Genomic DNA, 20908 nt, shown 5'->3' on the forward strand with positions numbered 1-20908 from the left:
GCGGGTTATACGTCTGCCATATGCAGCAGCGGTAACGGGAACAGTGACAGCCGGAGTTACTATGGGGACAGCCTCCTCAGTGGCCGGGGCGTCATTCCTCAGTGAGTGACGCCCCGGATAGCCAATCAGACTGCACAATTTATTACAGCACTTCAGAGAAACATATGTTTCGGCCATTTTGTTATTGTCTCAAATCTACAACCATCATCTCATCAGTTTTTATTGTATGGGACACCTTTGAAGCGGCGACCATTTTGAGATACTTACAGAAAACAGAACTGAGCCTCCTTGCGGTAATTTGTTCTCCTATGTATAATGGGGTTATTATATATGGGAGAGGGGACTGTACAGTGATATATGAGGGGGAATAACACAGCTCCCAGCACACACTGATATGTGGTATTATTATTATTATATAGGGGGAGGGGACTGTACAGTGATATATGAGGAGGAATAACACAGCTCCCAGCACACACTGATATGTGGTATTATTATTATATAGGGGAGAGGGGACTGTACAGTTATATATGAGGAGGAATAACACAGCTCCCAGCACACACTGATATGTGGTATTATTGTTATTATATAGGGGAGGGGACTGTACAGTGATATATGACGGGGAATAACACAGCTCCCAGCACACACTGATATGTGGTATTATTATTATTATATAGGGGGAGGGGACTGTACAGTGATATATGAGGAGGAATAACACAGCTCCCAGCACACACTGATATGTGGTATTATTATTATATAGGGGAGAGGGGACTGTACAGTTATATATGAGGAGGAATAACACAGCTCCCAGCACACACTGATATGTGGTATTATTGTTATATAGAGGAGAGGGGACTGTACAGTGATATATGACGGGGAATAACACAGCTCCCAGCACACACTGATATGTGGTATTATTAATATATAGGGGAGAGGGGACCGTACAGTGATATATGAGGAGGAATAACACAGCTCCCAGCACACACTGATATGTGGTATTATTATTATATAGGGGAGAGGAGACCTTACAGTGATATATGAGGGGGAATAACACAGCTCCCAGCACACACTGATATGTGGTATTATTATTATATAGGGGAGAGGGGACTGTACAGTGATATATGAGGGGGAATAACACAGCTCCCAGCACACACTGATATGTGGTATTATTATTATATAGGGGGGAGGGGACCGTACAGTGATATATGAGGGGAACTAACATAGCTCCCAGCACACACTGATATGTGGTATTATATAGGGAGAGGAGACCATACAGTGATATATGAGGGGGAATAACACAGCTCCCAGCACACACTGATATGTGGTATTATTATATAGGGAGAGGGGACTGTACAGTGAAATACGAGGGGGAATAACACATCTCCCAGCACACACTGATATGTGGTATTATTATTATATAGGGGAGGGGACTGTACAGTGATATATGAGGGGGAATAACACAGCTCCCAGCACACACTGATATGTGGTATTATTATTTTCTACCTCAGGGTCCTTAGGGATCCACAGGGATACCTTGGGGTATAGGTCTTGGCTTCACAGCCATGGGCACCACAGAGTTAAAGATGTCCTCCCAGGATGCACTGGGCCCCCTCCTATACCCCGCCCCCAGGCCAAGGCACCTCAGTTTCAGTAGGTGCCCGGCCTGGAGCCGGTCATCGCAGAGGGGGGCTGTGTATAACAGCCCCTGAAGATCATCTAAGAGCGGTAGCATAGGACTGTCCAGCGGACGTCCATGCTACCGCTCCGACACCCCCGCCGGCGCCGACCACCGGTAGTGAGTCGGGGAGCTCGGCGGGCTCTTGGGGGTTCCTGCTAGCGGAACCTCCGGGGGCCTGGGACTGTGGCCGGATGTACGGGGGTCAGCAAAGGTAGGCAGCGGGCGTCTGCGGTAGGCGCCTGCTGAATCACAGTCCGGCGTCCACAGGGCTGGGGGCTCCCTGGGGACGGCAGTATAGTGGAGCCATGCGGATGCCTGCGCTCTCCACTAGACCACCAGGGATACGGGGCTGAAGCGTTGCGGAACACGCTCCAGCATCCCGGGGGGTTAATGGCCTGCCAGGGCAGGATGCCTTCCCTGTAGCGCACAGGAGGCTCCTCCCCATCACTGCTGTCGGCGCCTTACATCAAGGCTTTGGCGGGCTGAGGCAGTGATCCTCCCCAAGCCCGCCCCTTCATCCTCCGTCGGCCATTTTATGCGATGCTGTGGTGACAGGGTGCGGAGCCTGGGGTGCCCCTTACATACCTCTCCTCCAGTAAAGGTCAGCGTATGTAGCGCTATCACTGCCAGGCTGTAGGTCTGTATAAGTGATAGTGCACTTAGTGCAGGGTTTCTGCATTGTATGTGACTTATGCTAGCGCTGTGTGCCTGATCTTTCTCCTGTCAGCCATTTTAGCTATCCCTATTTCTTCCTCCTGACCAGCCCTCTCAGTGCCAGTACTGTCAGGGTAGGAATTTACCTCACAGTTTGAGATTATTTCTGTGAGAGGTGTGTCACATACTACTATGTCCAGTGAGGACTCTGTTAGAGGAGCACCTCTCCTAATTTCCTGCTCCAGATGTAAAGCAGGTGTGGGGGAGGGGGCGGTACTCCAGGATGGGTTATGTGCTGCATGTTTGGCCATCCCCAGTATCTCTGCTGTACCCAGCACCTCTCAGGAACCACCTTGGGCTTGTTTTGCACAAGCCCTGACTGTTCTTGTAAATAGGCTTGTAGCCCCTCCTACATTTCCACAATTGGGGTTTGCACAGCAGGCGGTAGTCCCGCCTCCTGTTCTCGGAGTTCCGGGACCGATAGTAATGCAGTGCCCCCCGCAACAGGTCCTTAATCAGGCTGACCCAGGTTTGTCTGATTCTGGGGTGCGGAGCACTCAGCAGGATCAATCCAGACCTGCTAAAAGACCGCTATTGTCATATCCGTCCGCTCAGGATGAGGAGGATGACGGGTCGTCTGATGAGGGCGAAATTGTAGATTTTTTGGACACTGACACTCCTCAAACAGAGGCCAAGTCTAGCATTTACATTCCAGGCCTCATACGGGCAGTCCGTGCGGCCATGGTAATTACTGATGACAACTTACCTGCAGCGCCTACTCATGCTTATTTTAAAGAGGTTAAAGGAGCTGCAGCAGTTTTCCCTCTATCTGGTCAGCTAGTTGATCACATGGAGGAGGCCTGGAAATCTCCAGGAAAAAGATTTCAACCTCACAAGCGTCTGGCACGTACTTATCCCTTTGCGGAAGATTACTTCACTAAATGGGAGTCTCCTCCTCAGGTGGATTCTCATGTTACGCGCTTAGTAAAGAGCGCAACTTTACCTATGCTGTCTATGTCTTCTCTGACGGATACTACAGACCGTAAGGTGGAGGTGTGTCTTAAGTCCATCTATTCCCTTGCTGGAGGAGCATCTAGACCAGCTATGGCTGTCTGCTGGGTGGCCCAGGCTATGGAAAGGTGGGCGGACGCTTTGGAGACATCATTCGCTTCTGAGGGTACCAGCGAACAGGTTATGTTAGTGGGTAACTTTCGGGATTCCGCTACGTACATTAACGAGGCAGCTTTGGATTTGAGCCTGCTTACTTCTAGGATTTCTGCGGCGGCTGTGGCCGCTCGACGCTCCTTGTGGTTACGTTCGTGGAGGGCGGACGCTGAATCCAAGAAAGGCTTGGAATGCTTACCCTACAATGGGCAGGTCCTGTTTGGACCAGCCTTGGACAAAATAGTAGACACATTGGCGGCTGCCAAATCTGCGTGTCTACCCTCAGCCCAGACTCCGTCTGGGTCTAAAAATCCGTCCTTTCGGCCCTATCGCCCTCCGGGAAAACCTAGGGTTCTGTCCTTTCCGAGACCTTCAGGTCCCAAAAAGACTACTAAGACCAAGAAGCAAGCTTGGCTTACCAGACGTCCAGCTGCCAAGCCTGGACGACAAACCCTCAGCCTGACGGGTTGGGCCTCCCCTTGGGGGATCCCAGGGTGGGAGGCCGACTTCTGCAATACGCCCAGTGTTGGTTCAAAACCACCACAGACACTTGGGTACGGGAGGTAGTATCTCAAGGATATACCCTCTCCTTCCGCAGAAGACCTCCTCATCAGTTCTTTATAACAGCAGGTCCTTCAGATCCAACGAAGGCTCCAGCAATCCAAGATTCGGTGCGTTCTCTGCTTCAAATGGGAGTAATAGAACCTGTTCCGTTATCCCTGAGAGGGACCGGATATTACTCCAACCTTTTTCTGGTTCAAAAACCAAATGGATCATACCGACCTATAAACCTCAAGTCCCTGAACAAGTTTTTAAGGGTCCCTCGGTTCCGGATGGAGACTCTGCGTTCTATTGTTTTAGCTATGCAGCCTGGGGATTTTATGGTGTCCCTGGATATTCAGGGTGCTTACCTGCATATCCCCATTGCCAGGGTTCATCAGCGTTACCTCAGATTTACAGTGTTGGGCCTCCATTACCAGTTTCAGGCCCTACCGTTTGGGCTTTCCACGGCTCCTCGGGTGTTCACAAAAGTAATGGCGGTCATGGCGGCACACCTGCGGTTGCAGGGAGTTCGCCTGTTACCTTACTTGGACGACGTTCTGTTGTTGGCAGGGTCGCCACAAGTCCTTTGCAGCCATCTACAACTGACAATATCGGTATTGCAGGCTCACGGCTGGATAGTGAATTGGAAGAAGTCCTCTCTAATTCCTTCTCAGAGAATGGTCCATCTCGGGGCATTGTTGGACTCTCAGCAACAGAGGATCTTTTTGACAGAGGAAAAGATAGCCCTGTTGCAGTCCAAGATGCGCAATGTTCTAAGCAGTCGCCGAGTGTCTCTTCTCTCGGCGATGAAGTTACTGGGATCCATGGTGTCAATGTTCGACATGGTGGAGTATGCCCAGTTCCACTCCAGGACTCTACAAATGTTGATCCTGTCCAGATGGGACAGAAATCCCCGTCGAATAAAGACGCAGATGATCAGGCTCACTCCGGAAGTGCGCCTGTCTTTGACGTGGTGGCTAAAAATCTCTCATCTCAGCAGGTTTTGGTTTTCGGATTGGGTCCTTCTAACAACGGATGCTTGCCTTCAGGGCTGGGGCGCTGTAACAGGCCCACATGTCTTCCAGGGCCGGTGGACGACGGAGGAATCGAACCTGCCAATCAATATATTGGAAATTCGAGCAGTGTTCAGGGCGCTGCAACATGCAAGACCGTTCCTGCTAGGGAAACCTGTGCAGGTTCAGTCAGACAATGCCACCACGGTGGCTTACCTAAATCGTCAGGGAGGAACTCGAAGCCAAGCGGCTCTAAAGGAGGTGTCCCGCATTCTGACTTGGGCGGAAGGCAATCTGCCGGCCATTTCGGCCGTCTTCATTCCGGGTGTGCTGAACTGGGAGGCGGACTTCCTCAGCCGTCACGATGTACACCCGGGGGAATGGTCTCTTCACCAGGAGGTGTTCCAACTCCTGGTGGACAAGTGGGGTCTTCCCGAAATAGACCTCATGGCCTCCAGACACAACCGCAAGCTGTGGGCGTACGGATCCCGAACAAGAGACACGGGAGCTCTCCTGGTGGACGCTCTGTCGGCACGGTGGAACTTCCAATTCGCGTACCTGTTTCCTCCATTCTCCCTGCTGCCTCGAGTAATTCGAAAGTTCAGGCAGGAAGGAGGCAAGATCCTGCTGGTGGCCCCTGCGTGGCCCAGAAGGAGTTGGTACTCGGATCTCCAGTGTCTATCCATCGACACTCCTTGGCTGTTACCTCAGAGGCCGGACCTATTGTCTCAGGGTCCTTGTCTCTACCCGGACCTGAGTCGGCTATCTTTGACGGCGTGGCTCTTGAGGCTTCCCTCTTGAGGTCCAAGGGTTTCTCTAGAGCGGTGGTCAATACCATGTTACATGCTCGTAAGCCGGCTTCAGCTAGAATTTACCACAGGGTGTGGCATACCTATTTTGAGTGGTGTCGCCCTAAAGCATACGATCCTCGCGAGTTTAGAATATTGAGAGTGTTGGCTTTCCTTCAGGCAGGCTTGGATTTAGGTCTACGCCTTGCTTCACTGAAGGTGCATGTTTCTGCCCTGTCGGTTTTGTTTCAACGAAGGATTGCCACGCGGCCTGATATCCGTACCTTTATGCAGGGTGTCCTTCGCATCCAGCCTCCCTATGTCCATCCGGTAGCTCCATGGGATCTGGCTGTGGTCCTGAAGGCGCTACAGGATCCTCCATTTGAACCTCTGGGTTCTGTGGATCTGAAATGGCTTATGGCAAAAACAGTGTTCCTTCTGGCTATTGCTTCAGCCAGAAGGGTGTCGGATTTGGGGGCTCTTTCGTGTCGTCCCCCATTTCTAATTTTTCATTCGGACAGGGTGGTACTTCGTACCCGTCCCGAATTCCTTCCTAAAGTAGTGTCTAGTTTCCACATTAACGAGGAAATTGTGGTCCCAGCCTTTAATTCATCTGATCTCTCAGCTGGTGGGGCTTCTTTGGATGTGGTACGGGCTCTGCGGATTTACGTGGACCGTACCAGTTCTTTGAGAAAATCGGACTCTTTGTTCGTCCTATATGGGTTTCATAAGAGGGGTTGGCCTGCCAATAAACAGACTTTGGCACGCTGGATCTGCATGGCGATCTCTGAGTCATACACTCAGGAGGGACTCCCAGTGCCACCCTCTGTGAAAGCTCATTCTACAAGATCTGTGGGACCTTCGTGGGCAGCTCGACGTGGCGCCTCAGCTCTTCAGCTTTGTAAGGCGGCCACGTGGTCCTCTGTCCATACTTTCGTCAAGCATTACGCCTTTGACACATTTGCTTCTCAGGATGCTTCCTTCGGGCGGCGGATTCTCCTCTCGGCACAGGAGCGTCCCCTCCCTTGAAGGATACTGCTTTGGGACATCCCCAAGGTATCCCTGTGGATCCCTAAGGACCCTGAGGTAGAAAACAGGAGATATGGTAAGAACTTACCTTTGTTATCTCCGTTTCTACGAAGTCCTTAGGGTCCACAGGGCACCCGCCCTGACGCCCTGTGCTTCCGTAGGGTGTTGTTCTGGTCACCAGTTTTCTGTCTCCCTTTTCTAAGAGAATGTGAATCTTGTGTGTTCCAGACTTTCTTCTTCCTTTTTCCTCACTCCCGGCCTATGGCTTGATACTAAAACTGAGGTGCCTTGGCCTGGGGGCGGGGTATAGGAGGGGGCCCAGTGCATCCTGGGAGGACATCTTTAACTCTGTGGTGCCCATGGATGTGTAGCCAAGACCTATACCCCAAGGTATCCCTGTGGACCCTAAGGACTTCGTAGAAACGGAGATAACAAAGGTAAGTTCTTACCACATATCCTGTTATTATATAGGGGGAGGGGACCGTACAGTGATATATGAGGAGGAATAACACAGCTCCCAGCACACACTGATATGTGGTGTTATTATTATATAGGGGGGAGGGGACCGTACAGTGATATATGAGGGGAACTAACATAGCTCCCAGCACACACTGATATGTGGTATTATATAGGGAGAGGAGACTGTACAGTGATATATGAGGGGGAATAACACAGCTCCCAGCACACACTGATATGTGGTATTATTATATAGGGAGAGGGGACTGTACAGTGAAATACGAGGGGGAATAACACAGCTCCCAGCACACACTGATATGTGGTATTATTATTATATAGGGGAGAGGAGACTGTACAGTGATATATGAGGGGGAATAACACAGCTCCCAGCACACACTGATATGTGGTATTATTATTATATAGGGGAGAGGGGAGTGTACAGTGATATATGAGGGGAACTAACATAGCTCCCAGCACACACTGATATGTGGTATTATATAGGGAGAGGAGACTGTACAGTGATAAATGAGGGGGGATAACACAGCTTCAGCAAACACTGATATATGGTATTATTATATAGGGAGAGGGGACTGTACAGTGAAATATGAGGGGGAATAACACAGCTCCCAGCACACACTTTGTGGTATTATTATTATATAGGGGGAGGGGACTGTACAGTGATATATGAGGGGGAATAACATGGCTCCCAGCACGGAATCGGTATGATTTACCACCGGCCATTTAGATCCCGAAAGCTGCTGCCCGACACAGGAGGAAATCCTGATCGTCCCTAAGGTAAGTACTAACTAACCTAATTCCCCCCCTAACCCTCCTTTAGGGTGCCTAACCCTAACCCCCCCCCTCTGCCTAACCCTAATCCCCCCTCTAAGTGCCTAAACCTAACCCCCCCCTTCCTCACCGCCTAAACCTAAGTCCCCTGGGGGGGTGCCTAACCCTAACCTCCCCCCGGGGGTCCCTAAACCTCCCTTCCCCTAGCCTAACCCTAACCTCCAGAGGGGTGCCTAACCCTAAGTCCCCCCCGGGAGCCCTAAACCTAACCCTCCCCCCCCCGCGCGGCGGTCCGCGGCGGCGCCCGACGTAGGTAAAATGACAGGCATCGGGATTTCGATGCCTGTCATTTAACCTTTGCCGGGATTAAGCAGTCAGGAAGCCGGTGGTCGGCATTGCGTTTGCCAGCTTCCCGACTGCTTCCCCCCAGCACACACTATGTGGTATTATTATTATATAGGGAGACGGGAGTGTACAATGATATATGAGGGGATATAACACAGCTCCCAGCACATTCTGCTATGTGGTATTATTATTATATAGGGGAGAGGAGACCTTACAGTGATATATGAGGGGGGAATAACACAGCTCCCAGCACACACTGATATGTGGTATTATTATTATATAGGGGAGAGGGGACTGTACAGTGATATATGAGGGGAACTAACACAGCTCCCATCATACACTGATATGTGGTATTATTATTATTATATAGGGAGAGGAGACTGTACAGTGATAAATGAGGGGGGATAACACAGCTTCAGCAAACACTGATATATGGTATTATTATATAGGGAGAGGGGACTGTACAGTGAAATATGAGGGGGAATAACACAGCTCCCAGCACACACTTTGTGGTATTATTATTATATAGGGGAGAGGAGACCTTACAGTGATATATGAGGGGGAATAACACAGCTCCCAGCACACACTGATATGTGGTATTATTATTATATAGGGGAGAGGAGACCTTACAGTGATATATGAGGGGGAATAACATATCTCCCAACACACCCTGATATGTGGTATTATTATTATATAGGGGAGAGGGGACCGTACAGTTATATATGAGGGGGAATAACACAGCTCCCTGCACACACTGATATGTGGTATTATTATTATATAGGGGGGAGAGGACTGTACAGTGATATATGAGGGGGAATAACACAGCTCCCTGCACACACTGATATGTGGTATTATTATTATATAGGGGAGAGAGGGATCTGCACAGTGACAGCAGATTCCGAAAGTGTCTGCACCAGCTCACAGTTGCGTCTCACCAGTGCATTTGGGTAACAACATACTGTACTGGAAACACAGAAAACAACTAGGCAACTTGGAAAGACATTCCATATTAAGGTAAGCACCTGTAAGTATACATTGCCAGTGTCAGAGCTGTTTATTGAGAATCCACAAACTGTAATAGCACCAGGCTCACATGCTCCCGTAAGGAGCCCCTTGTTCTGAAACATATCTAAGTATCTGCAGCATTTGCACAATCTGACATACAGCAGTAAATGGAATAGCCTGAGACTTGCAGGCATCGCCGATTCTGGCCGCTGTTTTAAAGTGGCGATCATTTAAAAGGCAAAACCAGATTCGTTATGTCTTTAAAGATCTCTTAGATGTCTGCAGGCCGTAGGCTATTACATTTACCTACTTTGTTTTTATGGACTAAAACATTATTAAAGTGTTTGAGGGCATGTGTAAGCGGTAATGATCCTGATTCAGAGCTGGGTGAAATACCGATGTGCATGTAATTGAGTGATTATTTGCATCTGCGCAAATCTATAGCGCATGCATTACCCTGAAAGGAGCTGCTGACATCGGGACAGATGGTATCAGAAAGGTGGCGGAAAAGTGATGGGCGTTCCTGGGCGGTGACTGGGAGGGGCTAGTAGTGCACGAAAAATGGTCGTTCAGCGAGCGTATTATGAGAGTATTGCAGGCGTGTCAGTGCAAGTAGCTGCCTTCCCAGAAGCACACCCGCAAACATAGGTGGCGATGGTCAGATGGTCTGCCATAGTGCTGGTGCAATTTCCTGATGTTGCGACCAATGGTGGCGTATAAGAGCGTGCACTGGCGCTAAAAGTGGGTGTCTCAGACCTTGGACATTCGGCCGCACATATGTACAAAGGGAAGGAGTATGTAGCGGCATTTGCATCAACTGGCAATCGGGCGACGGCCAATACCGACTGCTGCTCTCGCTGTTACCTGGGACTCCGAGTCAGACTGGTGGTGTTACTAGGACTAATGTGCTCAGGCAGCTATACGTGCCTAATAGAGTTCTCTCCGTCTCAGTTGTCAGCACAAAGGTTACTATTTGTATTGCCTTTTGTATAAATGCTTACTATTAATGTATCTAGTGGGTGTCAGTGTATGTGAGCACATACATAGGGAATACTGGTATATAAGGACTGCCTGCAATGTAACACCAATCACTATAGCTGCGCTAATGTTACAGAGACCACCCAAATAGCCGCACAGACCCCACACACCAAGGACATTATTAGTATTACGGGAGCACATTTAGGTAGCGCAGCTCAGTCATCACTCACTAATGACCAGTCCAACCTAAAGGGGCGATAATCCCTGGAGCGCTGCACCAGCCACCGAGCCACGCATGTACTCCTATAGGACTAGGCGCGATGTCTTTTGGCTTGTAGACAAGGCAGCACAGTCAGCAGAGGCTCCATACTGGTCAGTGCATCAGGAGCCATAACCTCCAGTCAGCCTGATACACACACAGTGGCTCCATATCATACAGCTGGTGCAGTTTCCATGGTGCTGTGGGGCTGGTGTTAGATAAGGATCCCCTGCAGGATTGGGTACCAGCATCTAGGAGGGCGGCCACTGACACTCCCCCAAGTGCTCAGGCTGCAGCAGGTAACCTGGGGTGAGTAGCTCCCGGACGTCTAGCTGCCTTGGCCGGGGGGGGGGCGGACAAAGGGCATTTGCCAGGCATCTATATAGGATGACTAAATGAAGTCTCTGTCCCAACCCTCTGTTATCCCATAAGAGTCTTTGTTGCCTCCAGCTGGCCAGCACTTCCAGGCCAACATGGTAGTGCGGCTGTTTCTGACAGAGCCCTGCATCAAGGATATTATTAGTAATTACCATCAGCAAATAGTCATTAAGATTTGATTTACAGTTCCATTTAAAGTTGAATTTTTCTAAACTTGTGTGTAAAAGTGTATTGCAATAAATCTACAATTTCCTGATCTAGAAACACTAATTTAGGTGGACATAAGGGTCTGTGGAAAAACGTCACGATGGAGAATGAAAGAGTCCTCACATTTCTGGGTAAGAGGAGGTTTAATCACAGTCCTGTCTGTGTACACCGCCATCACTGTGTGTATAATTACATATTTACATGTGCACATCTAATATACACATCAGATATAGGTGCCTTATTATACATGATTTCCTGTCTTTGTATATCACCATCACTGTGTGTATAATTACATTATTGCATGTACACATCAAATATACACATCACATATTGGTGCCATATGATACATGATGTCCTGTGTGTGTATATAGCCATCACTTTGTGTATAATTACATTATTACATGTGCACATCTAATATACACATCAGATATAGGTGCCTTATTATACATGATTTCCTGTCTTTGTATATCACCATCACTGTGTGTATAATTACATTATTGCATGTACACATCTAATATACACATCACATATTGGTGCCATATTATACATGATATCCTGTCTGTGTATATCGCCCAGTGTTCTCCCCAGAATTTTTTTCCAGCCAGGTGGCATCCAAAAGTAGCCGGGTGGGGGCCTTCGCAATTATGCGCGCGCCGGGAAAAGGGGTATCTCCCAGACCAATCCAGACCGACATTTCTCAGGCTGCTCCCCCACTGGCTCTCAGTCAAAAGTGCCCATTATGCAGTGCCCCCTGTATTTGTGCCCTTTATACAGTGCCCCCTGTAGTTTTCCCCTTTATGCATTGCTCCCTGTAGTTTAGCTTTGCCCTTATGCAGTGCCCCCTGGTTGAAGTAGTGCCTGCAGACTGGTCCCTTATGTAGTGCCCCCAGGCTTAAATAGTGCCCCCAGGCTGGCCCCTTTATGCAGTGCCCCCAGGCTGGCCCCTTTATGCAGTGCCTCCAGGCTGGCCCCTTTGTGCAGTGCCCCCAGGCTGGCCCCTTTGTGCAGTGCCCCCAGGCTGGCTCCATTATAAAATGCCCCCAGGCTGGCTCCATTATAAAATGCCCCCAGGCTGGCCCCTTTGTGCAGTGCCCCCAGGCTGGCTCCATTATAAAATGCCCCCAGGCTGGCCCCTTTGTGCAGTGCCCCCAGGCTGGCTCCATTATAAAATGGCTCCTCACATTGTGGGTGACGTCACCCGCGCAGTGCATCACTGGGAGCGCTGGCCTCTGAAGTGATCGGAGGCTTCTTTAGCCTCCGGTCACTTCAGAGGCTAGTGTTCCACAGCGGGGGTCGGCGGGGGTCAGCGGCGATGCGCCCACAGAAAACAGCCTGGGGAGAACACTGTAGCCATCACTGGGTGTGGATCATTAGGTCTACAGTAAAAAGGAGGACAATACAAGTTAGACAAGCAATAAATCGACACAGTAAATGTCGACTGTTAAGAAGGTCGACTGGTTCATTAGGTCGACCCACAAATGATCAACATACAAATGGTCGACACATTTTTATTTATTTTTTTAGCCCTAATCTTCACCCTTACCTTAACCCTCCCCTTGGTGCCTAACGCTAACCCTCCCTCCTGGTGCCTGACCCTAACCGTCCCTTCTAGTGCCTAACCCTCCCTCCTGGTGCCTGACCCTATCCGTCCCTTCTAGTGCCTAATCCTAACCCTCCAGTCAGTGCCTAACCCTCCCTCCTGGTGCCTAACCGTAACCCTCCGTGAAGTGCCTAACCCTAAAAAATTTTTTTTAAAAACACCATATGTCAACCTAATGACCCTATCGACATGTCTTTGTCAACCTTCTTACTAGTCGACCTTTATTGTGTCGACCTTCAGACCCTGTCGACCTATTGCCTGTCTAACTTGTATTGTCTACCTAAACATTGTCTACCTTTTTACTGTAGACCTAATGACCGGATACCGCCATCACTGTGTGTATAATTACATTCTTACATGTATACATCTAATATACACATCAGGTATGGGTGCCATATTATACTTGATGTCCTGTCTTTGTATATAGCCATCAGTGTGTGTATAATTACATTATTACATGTGCACATAAGATATGGGTGCCTTATTATACATGATGTCCTGTGTGTGTTTATAGCCATCGCTATGTGTATAAGTACATTATTACATGTGCACATCTAATATACACCTCAGATATGGATGCCATATTATACATGATGTCCTGTCTGTGTATATAGCCATCACTATGTTTATAATTATATGATTACAATGCAAACTGCATCACATGTGTGGTTTATCTTGGTTTTATTTGAAAACCATATAAATTTTTTAAAAAAGAGAAAAATATATTTGGGATATACTCCTTGTCCCCCTCCTCCAGGGTAATAGAGTGGGAGTAAGTTTTGTATTGATGGTATTTTGTGTTGGTACCCTACAGCATCGTGTGACCTCCCACACTCTTTCCTCGCATTTCCTTTGCTATTCTGCTCCTTCTTTGTGATTCAGCTGCACATCGACTCAGTGTTTCATCACCACCATTAGCTGCAGAGGTATCAGACATTCGGCGGCTCCGCAGCCTGTTTAGAGAAGACCTTGGATTTTTCCTGGGCTCCCCCTAGTTAGCGTTGATAAGGAAACAGGATTTGGCTGCATCACTCCTGTAACAGAGATGAGTTTTGCGCTAATTGATATTATATATCTGAAAAATATGAGAGTATAAGAGGGATATGGTATAATATCATGTAATGTTTATATATGTATTATGAATAATGGTAACAATAATATAACAATAAAAATACAAAATCACACCCACATTAATAATCTAGTAATAGCAGCATGAATATTAGCAGCAGCCCCCTGGGATTTAATGTGCTATAACAAGAAATCCATAGAGTCCCAGACCTGAACCATCGATAGTCAGCTTTGAAAAGTACAATTCTGTGTATATAAATACAGATTTATCGTCCGCAAGGGAACCTCACCACATCCAACCGGAATGGACACCAGAGTCCGCTCTTGTGTACACAGGTCTTCGGACCTGTCTCAGAGTGCTCCGTCTCGTGCTGATAATAACGTTGCGTGTGCAGTGGCGGCTGGGTGTGAGTGTTCCTCCATCACACAGTTAGCCTTTCATGTTTTCTTTATTAGAGCTTTGGCATTAAAAAAAAAAGGTCCTGTTGGAGGTGGGAGGGGAATATAGTAGAGGGGGTATCAGTTTAGTAAGGTAACTAGTTAATTGCCTGTTCCAAGTGCCCAGCCTCTATAACCAGAATAAGTAGTGTTCCCAGATGGATTGCAAGAAACCAATTTTACGGTGAAAACAAAAAAAATTAATTTTATGACCAACATACATTTTTCCCAACAGAATTACATGAAGATCCATCTGGTCATATCAAGGAGGAATCTATCCCTTGTGAAAAAGAAAGTCTTCTACATACTGACATTAAGGAGGAATCGATTTTGTGTGATGGAGGAACCCTCACACCCACTGACATTTATACACCCGTAGGTCATGTACAGTATAAATCTACTCATATTAAGGAGGAATCAGTCTCATGTGATGGAGGAGACCTCACAGACACTGACATGTATACATCCACAGATTATACACAGTATACATCTACTCATATTAAAGAGGAATTGGCCTCATGTGATGATGGAAACCTCACAGACACTGACATGTATACACCCACATATCATACACTGCATATATCTACTCATACTAAGGAGGAATCACTCTCATGTGATGGAGGAGACCTCAAAGACACTGACATTTATACTTCCACAGATCATACACAATATACATCTCAAATTAAAGAGGAATCAGCCTCATGTGATGAAGGAAACCTAACCGACACTGACATTTATATACCCACATATCATACACTGTATACATCTACTCATATTAAGGCGGAATCAGCCTTATGTGATGGAGGAATCGTCACAGACACTGACATATATACACCCACATATCATACACTGTATACATCTACTCATATTAAGGAGGAATCAATAGACCCTGATGTGTATACACCAACATATCATGCACAGTGTACATCTACTCATACTAAGGAGGAACCTATCTCATGTGATGAAGAAGGACTCACACACACTGGCATACATATACCCTCAGATCATACACCGTATACATCTACTCATGCTGAGGAGGAGCTGGGATCTTCTTACAGTGGTAAATTATGTTTTAGTAACCAGTTCAGTCAAATTGGACACCAGAGGAAAACAAATATAAATAACAACAGAGACAAATCTTGTTCTCCTGAATGTGAAAAATGCCTTACTAGTAAAACATTGCTTATTAAGCATCAGAGAGGTGACACAGGACAGAAACCATATTCCTGCTCCAAGTGTGGGAATGTTTTTAAACACAAATCAAAACTTATTAGACATGAGAGAAGTCACACAGGTGAGAAACCATTTCCGTGTTCTGAGTGCGGGAAATGTTTTACACAGAAATCTGGTCTTGTTGCACATCAGAAAAGTCACACAGGTGAGAAACCATTTCCATGTCTTGAGTGTGGAAAATGTTTTACACAGAAATCAGGTCTTGTTGCACATCAGAAAAGTCACACAGGGGAGAAACCATTTCCATGTTCTGTTTGTGGGAAATGTTTTGCACACAAATCAGGTCTTGTTACACATCAGATAAGTCACACAGAAGAGAACCCATTTTCCTGCTCCGAGTGTGGGAAATGTTTTAGATGGCATTCACATCTTGTTAAACATCTGAGAAGTCACACAGGAGAGAAACCATATTCTTGCTCTGAGTGTGGGAAATGTTACACCAAAAAGTCAAGTTTGGAAGGACATCAGAGAAGTCACACAGGAGGAAAAACATATTATTGCTCTGAATGTGGGAAATCTTTTCTCAAGAATTCACATCTTGTTACACATCAGATGAGTCACAAGAGAAACAATCCATATTGCTGCTTCAAGTGTGGGAAAGGTTTTACACACAAATCGAAATTCATTAGACATCAGCGAAGTCACACAGGTGAGAAACCATTTCCATGTTCTGAGTGCGGGAAATGTTTTACACAGAAATCTGGTCTTGTTGAACATCAGAAAAGTCACACAGGTGAGAAACCATTTCAATGTTCTGACTGTGAGAAATGTTTTAAACAAAAATCAGGTCTTGTTGGACATCAGATAAGTCACATAGGGGAGAAACCATTTCAATGTTCTGAGTGTGGGAAATGTTTTACACATAAATCAGGTCTTGTTACACATCAAATAAGTCACACGGAAGAGAATCCATATTCCTGCTCCAAGTGTGGGAAATGTTTTAGATGGAATTCACATCTTAATAAACATCTGAGAAGTCACACGGAAGGAAGAACATATTCTTGCTCTGAATGTGGGAAATGTTTTAAACGTTGCTCAAGTCTCGAAAACCATCAGACAATTCACACCGGAGAGAAACCACATTCTTGCTCTGAGTGTGGGAAATCTTTTTTCAAGAAAGCACAACTTGTTGCACATCAAAAAAATCACAGAGGAGAAAAATTATTTTCATGTTCTCAGTGTGGTAAATGTTTTACACATAAATCACATCTTGTTACACATCAGAGAACTCACACAGGTGAGAAGCCATTTCCATGCTCTGAGTGTGGGAAATGCTTTTCACAGAAATCAGATCTTGTTAAACATCAGAGAACTCACACAGGTGAAAAACCATTTCCATGCTCTGAGTGTGGCAAATGTTTTACGTACAAATCATCTCTTGTTACACACATGAGAAGTCACACAGGTGAGAAACCATTTGCATGCTCTGAGTGTGGGAAATGTTTTGCTGACCAATCTTATTTTGTTAAACACCATAGAATTCACACAGGTGAGAAACTATTTCCATGCTGAGTGTGGGAAATGTTTTACACAAAAATCATGGGCCAAATGTAATAGGTTGAGAGTTTAAAAAATGTGAGAGACTAAACTCACATTGGTCGAGTTTTATCTTTACAATGGTAAAACATCTGGATGAGAGTTTAAATTGTGAAAGTTTTTTGAGTCTAAAAATTGGCAAGTTTGCATGTTCTCGGACTCTATTACTTTGGGCGAGTTTAAAAAGTTTACTGCTAAACTCTCACCTTATTACATTTGGTCCCATATCTTGTTACACATCAGAGAAGTCACACAGGTGATAAACCATTTCCTTGCTCTGAGTGTGGGAAGTATTTTGTCTGTATCTCAAGTCTGAAAATGCATCAGAAGAACCGTATGGAACAGAAAACATGTTCTGTCTCCTAAAAGCTTCAGATCTAAATCAAATGTGAAAGTAACATAAAACAAGTCATACAGGAGGAATACTGATATTGATTTGAAAGTGGAAAATGGTTTTACATTATATCAGAAGAGTATTGGAAAAACTATACAGGAAAGAAACCAATATTCTTACTGTGTACATGGAAAATCTATTCTCAACCTAATACAAAGCGTTGAAGAATTCACACAGTGCTGATCTAAACTGCAGTCATCGCCCTGGAATTTTAGAAAGTGGGATACTGAAAACCTTAATAATAGAACTACTATCATATTTGACAGATATTATGTATTAGTTCCTATAGGGGTCCAGCTGGGCAGAGTAGCGCCTTTTTGATGTAGTGAGGAAATATTTGACCAGTGGAAGCCCAGAGGATTTTAGGTCTTGTTTATTGTGTGAATAAAGTGTGCAATGTGCATTGTTACAACGGTTTCTTGCTGTGTCCAACTGTCAGTAAAACAACATGTGAGAGCCCGGTACAGTTACCAGTGTGGCTCCATTATGTGTATTTTCTTATTTGTGTAATTAGTAACACATTATATGCACTATCTGCTATTGTATTACATACTCAGATGATAAACCATATTCTATTCTTCTGCAGACTGAGAAAGGTTTGACTTATAGCTCATCTCATATATCATAGATAAACTATATTATTATTGTTTATATGGCGCCACAAGTGGTCCACAGCGCCTTACAAAGTACATAAACAAGTGACCAGTGACTTACAATACAATACAGTGCAGGACAAGGACATGGATATTAAACATTGCTACATTAGTGACCATAACACCCAAGTAGCAACAGCATAAGCAACCAAGAGTTAGGTGCCCTACTGGGGAGTAAGGAGTAGATGAAAATAAAGTAAAGAAAAGCACAAGACGGTACAGTGCCCTGCTCGAAAGAGCTTACATTCTAAAGGGGAGGGGCAGACAAATAGGCGTGACAGATGGGGTAGACAGGGAGGAAGGAGCATGTAGCAGCAGGTGAGGAGAGCTAGAAGGCTTTGTTGAAGTAGTAGGTCTTGAGAGCCCGTTTGAAGGATTGTAGAGAGGTGGAGAGTCTGATGGGGAGAGGGAGAGAGTTCCAAAGGTGGGGAGCAGCACGGGCAAATTCTTGGGAGGTGGGAGGAAGTAATCAGTTGCATAAGAGGTGGTGAATTTTTTGAACGAAGAAAGCGGCTAGGAGAGTGAAGAAAGATGAGGTCAGAGATGTAAATGGGAGAGGAATGGGTGAGGGCTTTGTAAGTGTGAGAACCTTGAATTGGGTTCTGAAAGGGAAGTCAGTGGAGAGCTTGTAGGAGAGGGGAGGCAGATGTAGAGCGTTTGGAGAGGAAAATGAGCCAAGCAGCAGCATTGAGGACAGACGTGAGATGGGAGTGGAGGCCAGATAGGAGAAGGTTACAGTAGTACAATCTGGAGATGACCAGTGAGTGTATGAGGGTTTTAGTAGCATCCTGGGTGAGAAAGGGTCTGATCTTGGAAATATTTTTCAGATAGAAACGACAGGACTATGAGAGGTGCTGAATGTGTGGTTTGAAGGAGACAGGAGTACAGGACAGCGCATTTTGGAGCTAGAGGAGATAGTTGTGCCATCAATTCATAAAGAAATAGTGGGCAGTGAGGTTATGCGGGAGGATGGAAAGACGATCAACTCATTCATAGACATATTAAGTTTAAGAACATTCATGTTCCTAGTGGGGAATGTCCCATGGGCAGAAAGTAATCTGGATGTATGAGAATACCCACAGGTAGAGGGCGCGTTCCTTAGTATAGAGATGCATCCTACAGACAGAAGCTTTCTCTGCCATATAATGATACATACAAATAATAAATTGATCTGTAAGTCGATGCTGCTTTTTTCCCTGATCTGGTTTAGTGGTGAGACAAATAACAGCAATTAGGTGGATACATTATATACTGTATGTAGCCTGTGCCTCATTTTCTCCAGTGTTCCCAACTCTGAAATGGAAAAGAAGTAGCTGTTAATTCTCACACATGCCCAATCCAAGGTTTATATATAATTATATTAGGGATGTGCAGGCTCGGATAGGTTCGAGTTTGCACGTGGAGTTCGGATTTTTCCCTCCAAAAAAACGGAACTCAGAAAGAGGCAAAACGTCATCTTGCATGGACGAACATCATCATTCCTGGACCTTGGCGATGTGTTATTGATATGCACATTGATTTTTTTTTTTTTGATGTACGGATTTTCCTTTTCTTCCATGATGAAGTCTTCCTGAGCAGATGAAATGCGTTGGGTCTGATACTGTACCGGGACCTCCCCCATGGACAGATAAGCAGTATTCTGTTTATATTTTGTACATGTGCTACTTATTTGTTTTTCACTGCTGAATAAATCTTTTTATACAAAAAGCCTCCACAGTGAAGGACCACTTCATTTGGGACTATTTTGTTCCTAATTGTGTTTCATTTCCTATACCCTGATTCTTATGGTGGTCATATGACCGAAGATACATAAATAAGTTGTGGAGCTACTCATCATTCTTTGCACTGTATACTGGGTGTTATAAGAAATATACACGCTATTAGGCACCTGTAAAACTCTTAACTTGTTATATATATATATATATATATATATATACACGCACAATACTGTGCAGTGTTCTCCCCAGAAATATTTTCCAGCCGGGTGGCATCCAAAAGTAGCTGGGTGGAGGCCTTCGCAATTATGCACGCGCCGGGAATAGAGGTATCTCCCTTACCAATCCAGCCCGACAGGTCTCAGGCTGCTCCCCACTGGCTCTCAGTCAAAAGTGCCCATTATACAGTGCCCCCTGTAGTTTTCCCCTTTATGCATTGCCCCCTGTAGTTTAACTTTGCCCTCATGCATTGCCCCCTGGCTGAAGTAGTGCCCCCAGACTGGTCCCTTATGTAGTGCCCCCAGGCTTAAATAGTGCCCCCAGGTTTAATAGTGTCCCTTATGCAGTGCCCCCAGGTTTAATAGTGTCCCTTATGCAGTGCCCCCAGGCTGGCCCCTAATGCAGTGCCCCCAGACTGGCCCCTAATGCAGTGCCCCCAGGTTTAATAGTGTCCCTTATGCATTGCCTCCAGGTTTAATAGTGTCCCTTAATGCAGTGCCCCCAGACTGGTCCTGGCCCCAGCCCAGCACTTACCTTTACTTGCTGCCGCTGCCTCGCGCTGACTGGATCTAACTTGATCCAGCAGACGCGCGGGGCAGGCTCCTCACATTGTGGGTGACGTCACCCGCGCAGTGCATCACTGGGAACGCTGGCCTCTGAAGCGATCGGAGGTTTCTTTAGCCTTTGGTCACTTCAGAGGCCAGTGTTCCACAGTGGGCAAAAGCGCCGGGCGGTAGGCTGTTTCTGCCTGGCGATGCGCCCACAGAAA

At 46.3% G+C, this 20908-nt stretch overlaps 1 protein-coding gene and 1 pseudogene across 3 annotated transcripts in view; one reads left to right on the forward strand and one right to left on the reverse strand.

Moving 5' to 3' along the window:
• Positions 1-20908, reverse strand: part of LOC148474919 (uncharacterized) — a 70531-nt pseudogene that overhangs the window by 15016 nt on the left and 34607 nt on the right. The window lies entirely within an intron of this gene.
• Positions 192-19882, forward strand: LOC148474921 (uncharacterized). Of its 2 annotated transcripts, none has more exons than XM_088457990.1 (4): positions 192-293; positions 9322-9470; positions 11338-11414; positions 14625-19882. In XM_088457990.1, the coding sequence occupies exons 3-4, from the start codon at positions 11384-11386 to the stop codon at positions 17132-17134; spliced, it is 2541 nt and encodes an 846-aa protein (XP_088314116.1). In that variant the 5' UTR covers positions 192-293; positions 9322-9470; positions 11338-11383; the 3' UTR covers positions 17135-19882. The 2 variants fall into 2 exon arrangements, with proteins under 2 accessions (XP_088314116.1, XP_088314117.1); XM_088457991.1 differs by having other exon boundaries at positions 11352-11414.

This window comes from Taudactylus pleione, unplaced genomic scaffold, assembly GCF_031769625.1.
Source record: "Taudactylus pleione unplaced genomic scaffold, aTauple2 ptg000800l, whole genome shotgun sequence".
NCBI lineage: Eukaryota > Metazoa > Chordata > Amphibia > Anura > Myobatrachidae > Taudactylus > Taudactylus pleione.